Source organism: Larimichthys crocea, chromosome VI, assembly GCF_000972845.2.
Source record: "Larimichthys crocea isolate SSNF chromosome VI, L_crocea_2.0, whole genome shotgun sequence".
Lineage (NCBI taxonomy): Eukaryota > Metazoa > Chordata > Actinopteri > Sciaenidae > Larimichthys > Larimichthys crocea.
In genome coordinates, this window is record NC_040016.1 from 16731179 (window position 1) to 16745951 (window position 14773).

Consider the following 14773-nt stretch of genomic DNA (forward strand, 5'->3'; position numbering starts at 1 on the left):
CCAAAAGCTCAGTGCATAAACATCTATCACCCACTGCACACCAACGTGAGCCAGACAATCACAACTGAAGGAAACACACTAAGCCATAGCCAAACTGGTAGTCCTAAAATAGTTCTAACATTAAAGAGGTGCACAGGGCACTGAAAAGAGATGATATATACAAAATTCATCAAACAGTAAATATATAGAAACTTTATATTAAGAAGACAAAAACAACAAAGTGCACCCAGATACTAGCTCCAGCGCCAGTGGCTCCGCAGTCTGGATCTGGAGTGGTCAATAATAATAAAACATAAACATAAAGTGTACCTTTAGAGTGAGGTGTGAGTGTAAATCACAAACAAGTTAACCTGAATCCCTTAAAATACAAATCTAATATTTCTTCAGTCTTGATTATGACATGTCCAGCTATATTTTATAATAGAGCCTGACCAATACTGCCCTTTTCAGCATGTATGTACACAATTTGAGTTTATTAGTTTACTCATCAATTAATTTTAGATTCTGTAACCACCATCACTGTGGTCATTAATGGTGTCTGAAGGAAGTCTTTGTGTAAACGTAAGGATGGGACGTGATTTCATTGACTCATTTAAACCAAACTGAAATTTAAATGAATTGTTAATAGTTTAAATTTAAATGAAAATTAACAGCTGCACAATCACTGTGTTTTTTTTGTCTGCTGTAATCTCACTAAATGCAATAAATGATATTCAAATAGTTCAATAATTCAAACAGTCACTCCTACTGTCAGTGCTCTGTTGTGTTGAATGTGAATAGGACACAAAGTTCAAGGTCATTCTGAAGTATCTCAAATTCAATGCACTTCATTTTTATTGTTGTATGGTGACAATGTGATGTTTCATACATCTGTAGTGATAATTGTACTGGTAAATGTCAATGTTGACTCACTGATGACTACACAAACACACACACACGCATTCACACACATACACACACAAACAGACAGCACTATCTATCGCTTCTTTTTGCTCTCTTTCTTTGGTTTCTGTCGGATCTGGGGTGCTGCTCCTTTAGGTTTCTTCATCTGTTCAGTGGCTTTGCCGTCATTGGATTCAGTCTCCTCCTGTACAGCAAACACAGGAAGTATTAATCATCCTGTTATTTCACAACAAATCCTCTGAGTCATTTAGAACATGTCGTAGAAATGCACGTGGCTGCTAAGCATGATTAGATAAGTGTGTTTTGTAGATGTATTTGGATAATGCTTTTGTCATTAGATGCTCGCACATTGAGTATTAATTCCAAGTAAATGTTGCATATAATATACTTTCCATGGGGCGTAATTAGTAATTAGTGGTAATAATAAATATACATTTTGACAACACATATATCATATGAAAGAAATTCAGGCATGTTTCAGCACTCTCCCTCTGTCAGTTTCTGTCAGTGCAATATTTCCTGTGGCAAAGCAGAACGATGGCAGGCTGCTGTGAACGATGAAATGGCGACATACTGTGGAGAGGAATCAGTGCATCAGATGACAATGCCTGAAAATAGAATAATTAGACAGTGGATTTAATTGCTCTCGACTATAAATAATCTCTCCTGACAGTTGTTAGTGTGGAGATTGAGAGAGTAGCCCTTGGTGGCTCGGTCTTCACGGACATTCAAAAATAAAATATTGAGTACTACTCTTGCTAATTGATGTCCGGTTGCTCTGTATTTCACAAAGACTGAATGGTAACATTCCCAACAAAACACACTTATTACAGAACCTGCAGATATGTCAAACAACGTGGGAAAAAATAAAGACAGATAAAGTGATCAGATACCTGTTATCAGCAGCTATGCCACACTGAAAATGTTTCTAATAGTATCACTTTGACACATTTTAAAATTGCTGTATGGTGTCAAAGAACTGTCACCTCTTCTGGAGCCACATATATTCACTCCTAGTTGGAATGATACTAAAAAAAATCTGAATTAGGTCAGTGACCCATGAGACAAGCCTGTTTAAAAAAAAAACACTTATCTGCATATCAAAATCGTAGCATTCAAACCTCCTCACATAAAGTCTGAGTAAGAATGTGTGGGAAGCTTCCTTCCTGCATGACGGTGCCAACCTTGTAAACTGCTGCCCACATCTATTTTATTTTTCAAAGATTCAAATAAGGTGACATGGCAATTCAACCTAATTAACAGGCTAGACTGACAATGTGTCCTGATGGAAAAAATGGTTTAATGAGTGTAAATATGACATTTATACATATCAATCCCTTATTTTATCCCCTTTATGTCATCTAAGAATTAAAAAATCAGGTCGAAGTCTCTTTCCCCTCATTTAAAATGAGCCCAAACACATCCCCAAACCTCAACTGTGGGGCACAAAAGCATCGGATGTACTGTGAAAAACACTTTTTATAAAAGGAGAGAGATCTCCTCCTCTCCTTTTCCTCACGTTGGTGTCTACCTACATGTTCATATCCTTTGGATGAGGGGAAGATGACAGCCAGGATGCAGATGAGCTGGAAGATGGCACCAAGGAACAACCCATAGCGCAGGAGGCTTTCTAGAAAGGTGGGCTCTGGGACCTCTGGAGGGGACAGGTCCAGCTCTGCAGACATGATGCTGCTGTTTGGGTTGTTAATCTTCAGTGACCTGTTAGTGCAAACAATGGCACCTCTCAGAAACACTGTAGCTCTCTGTCACTGTAGCTGTAGCCCCACTAAACCGTCTTGGAAATGTGAATCACATTATGCATTGTACATTTCTTACTGTGAACGGACCCAGCGGAGAGACATTTTACAACGTGGTTACGGGTAGATCTGAGTTATGCATGAAAACAATAAGTGCATGGAAGAAAAGCTCACCAATGCCGGGTTAGCTGCACTCCTCTCTGTCGTTATAAAACATCAACGTTTGGGCGAATAGAGACGGCGAAGCTGCGAAACAAGAAACGCTCATGAAGCTCACAAAGGAGAAAAGAAACATCCGTCTATCGGAAGTGACGTCCGAAATGTGTTGTAGATGATTGGTTTGAAAATGTTGCCACCTGTCGACAGGATAATAAACTTTTACTCACTGCTCTGACAATATGCTTTAAAACTTTAATTGTAATAGACTACGCTGTTTTCACGGTGTTTATCTTGTAGCTCATAGTCTGTTTACCTCATTATCGTGCGTTAAAGCTCCTGTCGGATACACCAATAAAGTTATTTTAACCTACGTTTTAGACAAAGATGGTGTTTACATGGGTTTGCATCAACAATTGAACAGTCAAAGCGGATTCCACAGAGTACGTACTTAATATAAATCATGTAATTTATGTATATGTATATAAAGTTTGTTTCAATTTTAATATCTATATTTTTGTATTACTGAATTGACACTATTCTGGTACCGTTTTGGTAATCACCATAAGACAAACTGTCTGTATTATTAATAGAAGTAAGGTATTTGTTTGTTTGTTTTTTAGGTATAGGGATTTTATCTATTTTCTGTTTCTATTTCTTTTTTTCCCCTATCTATTGACCTGGTAATGATAGCTGATTAAGGACCTTATGCAAGGTTGTAACCTATTATGTAGTTTTGTCTTAATGCAACCACACAGATTCGTATAAACAGAATTTATTCAATATAAAATATTTTATACATGCTTACAAAGAGCAGTTGTACAAATATATGAACAGATGGGAAGTCAAACTGGTTAAAATAAAGACAATAGATACACAGTATAAGATATGACACAAGCTCTTCTATCTTTTCTAAGGGTAAAATGCATGGCGACTTTAAAGGTTAACAAACAGCGAGTGGACCAACATACTTCCTAGCTTAACAGAAACAAGATGTAATCTTTAAATTAGGTCAACATAAACCTATAGTGGATGAATTTCTATTGTTTGCCTTAAATGTTTGTGACTAAGTTTAATTACAGATAGCAATTACAAGTACAAGCCTTCTCTGGAACGATCAAGATTTTATATTTATTGTTCCTGAGACTTCACATCTGATGGGCCTCAGAGCTGCTGTTCTGGTATCATTCTCCATTGTGGCCTTTCAGGTCTCTTCTTATGATGTCGTTCACTGGAAAACATCACAGATATGGGTGAGTAAATACAATGTTCCCAACTACACTGTAATAAAGCAAAACAAGATGCTTATTTTAAGCAATATATATAATATAAGAATTCATTTTCACATGTACTAGTTTGTGTATGTAAAGCCACTTTGTGTAGATTTGTAAAATTCTGATGACTTATGTTTTTGTGATGATGACAGTCAAAACTAGTGTTGCTTTCTCCTCTTCGTCAATTACATGTTTGATTTGTTGCAGAGTCAGGGGATTAGGCTGTCTACAACAGTGTTTTGATTTTAGTATTACCAGCAGGAGTCACCAAACTCAGACTTTGGGGGCATTTTATGCTTTTTTTTTTTTTTTTTTTTTTTTTTTTTTTAGAGAGAGAGTCAACAGCGAAGAGATGACAGGAAATAAGAATGGTGCGAGATGGGGACAGCACCAAAGTTTCCAAAACCACCAAGGCACCCCCAGAAATGATCTAATTTCATACATAAAATTGATCGAATGATGACTTGCAGTTTCTGCAGTCATCATATGGAGAATTGCAGTTACATTAAAGTCCACTAGATGTCTGTGTTTTATTACATACATAGATTTACATGCATCGCTTTAATTGTTGCACATTAATCTTTTTACAGAAATATATAATATATTGTTTTAATAACATTATTACAGTTGTATATATTATTTAATATTTGCCTCTGATGCTCAGGCAAACAGATTACTTAGTTACTTTCACTATTACCCCAGCTTGTATCAGAGACCAGAACAAAGGACATAGCTTATTTTATTCTATTGATTTTTATTTTTATTTTTTATTTTTTTTACCACAGGTGTGTCTGCATGTATTTGCGAATACAGTAAACTTCCGGTTCCTGTCTTCCATCACAGAGGTGTGAGAAGAGAAACGTAACCCCCCACAGAAAACAAGGTCAGGGTACATCACTCGTTCTCTCTCTTCATGTTGGTGTTGCTTCTTTCTCTTTCATTGTCCTCAAATAGGTATATTCTCATAAGCAGGTTCTACTAGACTGATTTCAAATGAGTGTGTTTGCGTGTGTGACAGAGAGTGATACTGAGATAGGAAAGTGGATAGAAAGGCCCTACAGAAAACCACAAGGCGGGATTTGCAAGCATAAAGCTGCAATGTGCTTGTATGCATTTGCACACTGGACCACAATTACCCAACCCCTAGGCTTGAACATGTCACGTCAGACTTAAAGTTTGTATGTTTTTTGTTGATATTCTCCTATTTAATTTCTTCTGCTGAAGTAATTAATACAGTATCTTGTATAATCTTATACAATCTTAGTATCTTTGTACTGTAAAAGCAAAAAAACTTGAAGCACGGAAACCAAACAGACAAATCTCAGAATCCGGGCGTTGCTACTGGTAGAAAGATGTAAATGTGTTGCAAATGAATCACTCCATACAGTTGTGTACACACAATATTACACCATCAATTAGAACATAAAGACTGACTGATACTGTTGTCTGAACATGTCTGAATGTGAAGGTGGTTTAGCTGCCACAGAGTGACAAGATGTGATCACCATTAAATTGGGGATAAAAGTGACAAAAGCAATGATGTAAAGAATGTAAAAAAAACTTGTGGCAAAGACACTGTTAGGAACACAGTATATAACAGGGATACTCACCATCCTCCAGGTAAGCACAGCGGAGGTTCTCTTGTTTGATTGTGACTTTCTCTGGAGCCCGTTCCTCATGATTTCCTCTGCCAGAGCTGATGTGGGTCAGATGCTGGTCGCCTGGCTCCACTCGGCTTCCAACTTTCCCTTGAGCTTGAGCATGGATGTATCTTGATGGTGGTGACTTTCCCAGTGGCAGTCCTGCCTGCACAAAACTCTCATGCCTTGACATCAAACAGGCCTCAAATGAATCAGCAACCTGAGGACCTTCGCCCAGTTTGGCCATAGGGGCTCTGGGACCGACACAATGGCTGGGAGTGGAGGCAGAGTGGGAAGCCATTTGGGATCCACCAAGGAGAGCGGTACTGCAGTTGCTGTAATGTTGGTTTGCAGTGTGGTACAGCATGGGGTTGTTGATCAGAGTGTTGACCCTGGGCTGATAATAGACTGCTTGGTCATCCAAAGGATCAGGGTTTAACATGTGAGCTCTGGGGTCTACAGTGGTTAGATGGTACAGTGTTGGAGAAATATTCAAGGCTTGAAGGCTGCTGTCCTGATCCAGGTGATGATAGAGTGACTTCATTGACAGACCAGTCAGAGACTGATTGTCTGAGTAGCCATATGAATTCAAATGGTAGTCATCCAGTGGTTCTGCTTTAATAGCTAGAAAACAAAACAAAGATTCTTAAACCATAAAAGATGAGCAAGATCAACATAGGTCTATAATTAGTATAATTAGTTCACGGATGAGAGTACAAGGACAGAAACAGGGGTCACAGAAGTTTCTCTTTGAGGCAGTACTTAAACATAATACAAGGATGTTTTAACTGTTTAATACTAATGCCTCTATATCACCTGCAAAACAAGACCATCAACAAGAGCCCCTGGCTCAGATTTGGTTATTCAAATTTAGTAAGGTCAATGCTAACATCAGCATGCTAACATCTCTGCAATGACGATGTTAACATGCTGATGGAGAGCTGAAATATTTACCAGGTTCACCATCTTAATTTAGCATTTACTGTTGACCACTAAACACAAAATGCAACTGAGGCTTATGGGAATGGTTTTACTGAGAAATTGAAATTCTAACTTTGTGATGGCCTTAGGTGAAAAGTCCGAGGCTCACCAACAGCCATTGTGCCATGCTGTTAGCATGTTCTTAAAATATCACTGAGTCACTGAGATGTTTATTTGATTGGGTAACTTATTCCACCAACACATCTCATTGTGATGCAGTGTAATTTGCATTTCTTTCATGTGCCAACTTTACTTATTCTGCTTCATCTGGTTGATTTTGTTCATTTCCTGAAGTGCTTTTCAACATGAGTGAAAGCATGTGACTGCATTATGGCTGTGGGTATTGTATCCACTGTGGGTGGAGAGCATTAGCGAAAACAGTGGAGTGACAAATTTCCCCTTTTGCAAGTGAGCAAGTGAGAGTCGTTCACCTACGTAAAAACCTGTTAACGGCTAACAGGTAACAGCTATTTACTGACTTCATTTCTTGTAAACTTCTACAACACCAGATTCTGCTTGAATGGACGGAGGTGTCCCTCCTGATCCTGTAATGACAGAGCAGAGATGTTAACAGATATTTATACCTGTCAAAGGAGTGTAGATGAAGTGCTGAGGCTGACTGCGTTTCTTCTTTCCATTGATGACGTAGAAGTTGACTTTGGCTGGGTGTGAAATGGTCCGGTCTCGATATGAAGGAACCTCAACAAATAGCATGTTCTAGATGGGGATTGCGACACAACAGAAAAAAAGATCACGCTTCATACAAACCGTTCCGTTGAAACAGAGAGGCGTAGGCTGGCAAACAATGTCTTGCTTTACAGTGTCACAAGTAATTCTTTAAATATGATATACTGTTCGTATCAGCATGTTGAGGTACTCAGCAAAGTGTGTTCATAGGGTTTGTGTTTTGCTTTCTGTTTAGAGTGTTTGAAAATGTACAAATTGTACATATTTGATTATGTAAAACTATACTGTCAGTACAAATAAGTGGAAGTTATCTCACAGTTTGTGTTTTGTCTCTGTCCACAGTGGCCTCTACCTCCCAGATTTGCTCCCCATCTGAAAGCAGAGGGAATACAGTGTACAGGCATTAATGCAGTGGGGCTTTTGGCATTTAAGGAAATATTCTTATTTGCTTTCTTGATGAGCTAGACATGGAGATCCATTCCACTCTCATTTCTGCACAAGAAATATATAGCAGACAGACAGAAGCTAGTCAGCGTAGCTTTGCATAAAAACTCGAAAGAGGGGGAAACAGCTAGCCAGTCCCACACATAAAAGTGTAAAAACCACAGGTTGCAGTTTACTGAGTTATATGCTGAACTGTTTCTGGGTGAGGTAGATTCTGTTATCTTTTGCAGACTTTTCTCTGCACTAAGTTAGGCTACTGTAACTAGCTGCTGAGTGTCAGACAGATATAGTACAGGGTGCAGAAATAACCAATAAAATGGCAAGTGAATTTTCAAATTTTACCAGCCACTCAATAGATTATCATTAATGTTTTGTGTATGGTACTGCTCTTCTCATCTAGCTCTCAGGAAGAAGGCACATTTCCTATCATTTCAAACTATTGCTTTGAATATTGTCAAGTTTCACTGAGTGAAAAAACTATGAGAAATCAGACGTCAAGCCTTTCTATACTTTACAGCACACCATGAGAGAACATTTACACACAGACAGTGGAAAACAAGTTTCTCTTTTATGTCTGGTTTAGTGTTTCATTCCCACCTCAGCTTTTACCTGCTGTTTCTGTTTTCTACCCACGCTTTAAAAAAAAAAACAAAAAAAAAAAAACAAAGCCTCTGCTCTGGGTCTGAATCTTTATCAGTCTGTCTAACCACATCCTGTTGCATAAAACCCCACACCAAGCAACGGGGAGGCTTTACATGCAGTCAGTACTGTACCCATCCTGCTCTTGAACCATGTAACCCAACTAATTTGAGTGGGCAGAAGGAGCAGTAACGAGGTGAGAAATTTCCATGTAGCAATAAATAAAAGCTGTCACCTCCAGTAAAACAGTAAAAGTTTGTGTAATCGTTTTTATCAGGGTTAAAGAGACTGAAGGAAGATGTGCGTCACTGAAAGTTGATGGTCGGGCGATATGCAAATAATCTCAAAATACAAATACTATATGAGAAGTTTGGTACGCTCAAACAGGATATTGGGAGGCAACAGTGTTATGTTGGTGTTGCAAAAAAATATGACTCTATTTTAATAATAGAAACCTTGTCCAAATATACATACATAACAATCACATCATGTCTTAATATCTAGAGGCACAGCATAATACATGAAAGGGAGAGTTTGACATTTTAGGAAATACTTAAGAAATTTGCTTTCCTGCTGACAGTTGAAGGACTGATTCCACTTTCATCGTTGTATGGTAAATATGAAGCTATTACCAGGATCTGGTTAGTTTAGCTCAGCATAAAGATGGGGGGAAACGGGGGGAAACAGCTAGCCTGGCTCTGTGAAAGTAACACAATCCAACAGCACCTCTATAAAACATAACCACATGTAAAACCACAACAAGTATTTTTTACTCTTTGGTTTTGGTGCTAATTTAGCGTGAAATTATATATGCAGTAATACAAAATGTAACTTGTTAATTAGCAGGCTTTAGACATGCTTGTAATTGGATTTTGCTAGATAGCCTGGCTCTGTAACAAAGGTAACAAAATCCATTCAACAGCACCTCCAAAGCTCAGCACATTCTATCTCCTAAGTGTGGTTTCATTTCTCTGGTGGCCGCAGTGATTTCCTGGAGATTACCTGAATATAATGTGTTTATGACAGTGTTTTCCCTGTTGCTAGTCTTTGTGCTGAGCTAAGCAACTGGCTGCTGGTTGAAGCTTCATATTTATCATACAGACATCAGAGTGGTGTAAATTTTCTCATTTAAGTCTCAGCAAGAAAGTGAAAAAGCACATTTCCTAAAATTACAAACTGTTCTTTTATATGTTGTGCCTCATCTTTAGTATCTCTTAAAAATCTAACTATCCACCAACATCACATGACACCATGCCAGACAATTAGATTACTAATCAAAAAAATATCTCGTCCTCACTTTGTGCCTTCTCTAAGAATATCACTTTGGAGTCGGATGTGAAGTTCTGTCCAGTAAGAACCATTTGTTGACCACCAAGCACCGAGCATCGATCCAGGTCCTGCCTCTCAACTGCAGGAAACTCCTGAGCTGAACGCTGGGCTGAGGAAACAAGATGACAGGTAGATGAAAGACCACAACAAGGTAAAAAAAAAAACACACCTAGTGGGAAAATGTCATAAAGTTAGTAAAAATGTCAGCAATAGTCCAATTTGTCTCTTCATACCAGAACAAGTACAGCTATAGTGGCAAAACACCTGAGTGTACAGAATTAATCAAAAGTTTGTTGTGTTCCTTATGAATTTATTTGTAAGAGGAAGTCGCATAAATAGGTAAAGATATAACTTTAAGTTCTACAACTTGTGAAAGGAAAATTCAGAAATCAAACACCCCTTACAGCATTCAATAGGATCAGAGGAAACTTGAAGGGACAGGAACTGGCCTCCAGGTTGAGGAATGTGGACACGAAACACCAAACGCACACGTGTGTTTTTTCGTCCAATGTCCGTCTCGCCATTCCTCAGTTCAATGTCGGCATTTCTCAACTTCAGGATTCCCACACAGTCAATCCTGAAAAGAAAGATAAAATAAAAAAGTGATCTTGAATGAGGTCAAAGTGATCTGCTGGGTGTGTCGTCACCTTGTTTTTTCTTCCAAATCTACAGCAGGACTGTTTCTATTCACACAGTCAAATTATAGATAGCTGATGATGATCTGTTTCTGTAGTCATGACCCAGATTTGTTTGTAACATTAGCAACATTTTGATCAAAAAATACTTTTTGTTATTCTCTCAAACTGCCTAAGTAAAAGTTTCTGTAAACACCCAAATATCTGTTAGGTCTTTCTTGGAAAAACTCTCTGGCACACAGGAAATGATGCATTTTATGTTTCCACTTGCGGCAACAACAAGAGCGAAAACGACAGAAATCTTGAGCCGGCATGAGCGGCAAGAGCCACCATGAGTGAGGACAGAAAAAAAAAACTTTAACTTCAAACTTTATGATTAAATTATGACAGATGGCACTTTACTGTTGGCTCATTTAAGTGTATCTATGCTTCTGTAATTTTGGAAGATGAAGCACAAAAACACCACAGTAGTGAGTTTAACAGGCATAAGGCCACATGTTACTGACTTGTAGTGATGCCACATATTCAGAGCATGTGTGACTTTTTTGGTTTACACGTATCCCACAGTCTCTCTGTGCTACTTACACCACTCGCATGTGGTTCTTTGGCTCCAGTGGAATCTCCAACACTTTGGTCCCGTTCATCACCCTCTCCATGCTGCGTGTGGTGACAGTCTTCCCTGTGATTCGGTGGACTTGGTAGAAAGCGTGCGGTTTCAGGAGCCTCTCGTCAGCTGTTCCTATAAAGACTTGCAGCCCCAGTGGAGCTGTGCCTTGGTACCCACGGAGCTAGTGAGGGCAACAAAGGCGATTAAAAGCATGCTTCACATTAAATTAAATCAACTATAATACCATTATTGTCCATGACTGGAGAGAACAAATTCACACTGCACAATACAGCTCTTTCCCCTGTGGGCATAATTTCACAGGTGACTTATCTAACTGGCATAGCAAGAACAAGAACACTGCTTTGCATAGTCTGTTTGTGCAACAGTGCCAGGAAAACCAACAATAATGGCTTATAAATTAACCCCACGAGAGCAGCAAATAAACCAGCAACATGTAACAATACCTTTATAATATGTCAGTGCACCTGATTTGTAATTGTGAGTATATTTTTAGCACTCTCAAACAATGCATGACCTAATCATTTATTCTTGTGGGAGTAGTGGCATGAGGCTCTTTCACACATTTGCATGATTGATAATCCAGGAAATACCATCCTATATTTACACTCTCCTGCTATTTTGTTTCTATTCTACAAAACTGGCAGTGACGCAGCGGTGAAGTTTTTTTCTTGCTTACTTTTCCTTCCTTTCACGCCCCACACCCTGAAGGCATGAAACAAAAAAGAAATTCACCTGAATTTCCGGATGCCCTCCGTTCGATGTCTTTACAGCTCCTCGGCTGCCCTCGGTCTCATAGTGAGCTCTGTGGTGAGATTTGGGCTGCTGCTGGATTTGAAGCTCGTACTGACCGGACTGACTGGGCAACGGCCACTCCAAAGATGGAAGTGGAGCTGGAAGACCACTGAGGAAAACATAGAGAAAAAAAAACAAAATAAAAGAATGTTGGCAAAGAGTGGTGTACTAACTGGTAATTTGTGCTCACATTTGAGAATTCTAAAAAGCCAAATTCTATGTGAGTAATACGAAAAGAAAGGACAGACAACACACCCGAATGCACCATGGTGGACTGGATGAGGAGAAGGCCACACAGCTGGGAGCACATAAATGGTTTCAGACTTGACTTCGGGCCCTGCCCTGCCCATCCTGTCTTGCTTAATGGCCCAGTCATACCCCTCTCCATACACACAGTCCTGTCTTTGAACCTGGCCATGTGCATCTCTCGCCACTGCAGAAGGCATCACTCTAGGCAGACTGGAGCTGAGGCTGCTTAGGATCTCCTCCACGCCTGGGGTGGAGGTCTGAGCTTGAGGCTGGAACTCAGTGTGAACCTGGTTTTGGTGGAGGTAGTAGGACCCCTGCTGCTCATGGGGCGAAGGGATGGGGCTGGGGCTCCGGGAGCGCTGCTTCACAGGCGTGCCCCCTTGGCAGGAATCTGCCTGGCCATAGGAGCGCTTTCCGTGTGGTGAGGCAGAGCGGGAGCGCTGGTGGGGAATCGATGAGGTGATGTGTTGATGCTGGGGCTGGAGATAGGTCTCATCCGTGATGCTGTTGCGAGGTGAGGCTCCCGGAGAGGAGTGGGTAGAAGAAGTATGGATGCCCTGGAGGCTTGGGCAGAGGTCTAAGCCAGATAGCCCCATGCCACAGCCTCCCATAGAAGGGGAGACACATGGTGAAGCTACAGGAGAATATGCATCTGCAGGCCAGCCAGTGGAGGAGTTACTGCTGGCAGGGCTCACACACTCCCTGTAGGCCCCTAGAGCTTTGGTACCAGGGCTCGGCTGCAGGGTCTGAGAGCTGAGAGAGTCTCCCGATGGAGTGATCTCAATCCTGGGGCTGGGAGCAGGGATGGTCCCTGGTCTTGATGCCAGCCCCAAGGAGTCAAACACTGCCCCTGACAAGGGTTCTGTGGTGGTGCTGTGAGAGGAGAGGTCCTGAGTGGAGACTGGTTGATTGGAGTTGGAGATGTACGCAGTGTGATGGTCAACCACCAGCAGAAGAGGCTGATTGTCGTTCTGGAGGAGAGCACCGGAGTCATCTGCCAATAACCAAAGTAAGGGTTAATTGGTGCGCGCGTTACATCTACACTTTTGCCCACATTGAGAAATCCAGAATTTGTAAATATTTTCACATCACACCAATAATTGTCTCCATATTAGTTGTGATGTGTTTTGAAAAACACTCATTTACAGCAAGTGGGCTGCGGTCCATCAAGACCAAAACCTCACACCACAGAAACAGTTTTTTCCTGCGTGCAGCATCAGCAATGCCCAGGACCCCGACTTACTCTCATCTTCACATCCACGCACTCTACATCTGTCTAAGTTCATTACACTAACACACATTTTTGTATTATTATCTCTGCATATTGCGTATATTCTTTATACTTTATCCTGCAAACATTTGCATATTTCAAAACATTGTACAGCTCTTTTCATTTTAAAAACTTGCAGTATATTTGACATATTTCTGAATAGATTTTTCTGATTTTATTGTGGAAATTTCTATTTTCTATTAATGATTCTTGTTTTTTTTATTTTTTCTCTTTTTTTCTCTTTTTCGTTTATTGTTATGCACTAAAAAAGCACAGCTGATTCCAATTTATCTAATTTTATCTGACCTACTTTGTAGTAAACCTAATTCAGACTCTGCTGTCGTTACATCATCTCATGTGCGCACGTGTTAAATTCAAACTTTCAGCAGATAAATGTGTCAAACTCTGCATATCATTCTACATAGTGAAGCTCAAACATCCAAGTGTATGATGTAACAATGAGAAGAAGAAAAGCACATTTTTAATAGGAGGGAGACATTTTAACTCCACTAAACTGTGAGTTTAGTCGATTTCCCCTCTTACGTATTGACAGCAAAAGAGGAGGATTACAGCACAACATCAGTACCTGACAGCTAAGTACTTACAACCTACTGGTGGATATCCCAAAGCCACTTTAGTACTCAGAACAAAGACACAATCTATATAGGTTAATATTAAATTACTAAAAAAATTACATAATGCAGTTGGTAAAAAGATATTATATTTAAATCTATAAAAGCAACCACACACCTTTATCACAGCCGACAGGGAAATCTTCTCCAGGTGAATTATACAGGAACAGGTCAGAAAAGTCCAACTCCTCCTGACTTATGTCTTCACCCAGACCTTCGGTGAGGCCCAAACCTCCAGAAGTCATCTCCAGCTCTGAATATTTAAATTTCCTTTCAACAAGTAGCTTAAATCTTTAAAAACTTTAAAAACTCACCACTTAAATCAAGCTGTATGCATAAGACAAATAATTAAGAAACCCTGGGATGTTACAGTTACAGTTTTGATCCCACTAAAATATGTTTAAAAGAGGAAAGGCAGCTGCTCAAATAAAACATCCAACAGCGCAACATGAAAAAACGAGCAGCGACAGACACTTCCTGTCACTGCTGATGATGACAAGCAGACAGGAGGAGGTGCAGACCTGCTTTTGTGTGTGTGTGTGTGTGTGTGTGTGTGTGTGTGTGTGTGTGTGCAGCTCTAACTACACGCAAACTCTTAACACAGGTTTCATTTCCTCCTGTGTGAGTCAACTAGAGTAACAGGATTATGAATTATAAAGAGAAAAAGCTAAATATATAGTATAGTACACAATTATTGTTTTATATGCTTTGATTGTTTTTTAGCTTTGTAATTAACACTGTTTTCTTTCTGCTTTCA

General features: G+C 39.7%; 2 protein-coding genes across 2 annotated transcripts; both read right to left on the reverse strand.

Moving 5' to 3' along the window:
- Positions 1-811: 811 nt before the first annotated feature.
- manbal (mannosidase beta like) lies at positions 812-2952 on the reverse strand. Its single transcript, XM_010751209.3, has 3 exons — positions 2835-2952; positions 2439-2622; positions 812-1087 (listed from the first exon to the last, which is right to left on the reverse strand). Exons 2-3 carry the CDS (start codon positions 2586-2588, stop codon positions 977-979), a joined length of 261 nt encoding a protein of 86 aa, XP_010749511.1. The 5' UTR covers positions 2589-2622; positions 2835-2952; the 3' UTR covers positions 812-976.
- A 623-nt stretch (positions 2953-3575) lies between these two features.
- On the reverse strand, positions 3576-14493 carry nfatc2b (nuclear factor of activated T cells 2b). Its single transcript, XM_010751210.3, has 10 exons — positions 14135-14493; positions 12121-13108; positions 11806-11974; positions 11031-11233; positions 10215-10387; positions 9779-9919; positions 7715-7770; positions 7296-7428; positions 5701-6354; positions 3576-4047 (listed from the first exon to the last, which is right to left on the reverse strand). The coding sequence occupies exons 1-10, from the start codon at positions 14259-14261 to the stop codon at positions 4001-4003; spliced, it is 2691 nt and encodes an 896-aa protein (XP_010749512.3). The 5' UTR covers positions 14262-14493; the 3' UTR covers positions 3576-4000.
- Between the last annotated feature and the right edge of the window lie 280 nt (positions 14494-14773).

Bases quoted from the DNA above. Each gene is read 5' to 3' on its own strand.
- manbal (XM_010751209.3), bottom strand. From the start codon at position 2,588: ATGTCTGCAGAGCTGGACCTGTCCCCTCCAGAGGTCCCAGAGCCCACC. The intron at 1,088-2,438 runs GTAGGTAGACAC...TTTGCTGTACAG, and splicing joins CATCCAAAGGATATGAACAT to GAGGAGACTGAATCCAATGA.
- nfatc2b (XM_010751210.3), bottom strand. From the start codon at position 14,261: ATGACTTCTGGAGGTTTGGGCCTCACCGAAGGTCTGGGTGAAGACATA. The intron at 11,234-11,805 runs GTGAATTTCTTT...TGCCCTCACTAG, and splicing joins GAGGGCATCCGGAAATTCAG to CTCCGTGGGTACCAAGGCAC. The intron at 10,388-11,030 runs GTAAGTAGCACA...CTTTCTTTTCAG, and splicing joins AAGAACCACATGCGAGTGGT to GATTGACTGTGTGGGAATCC.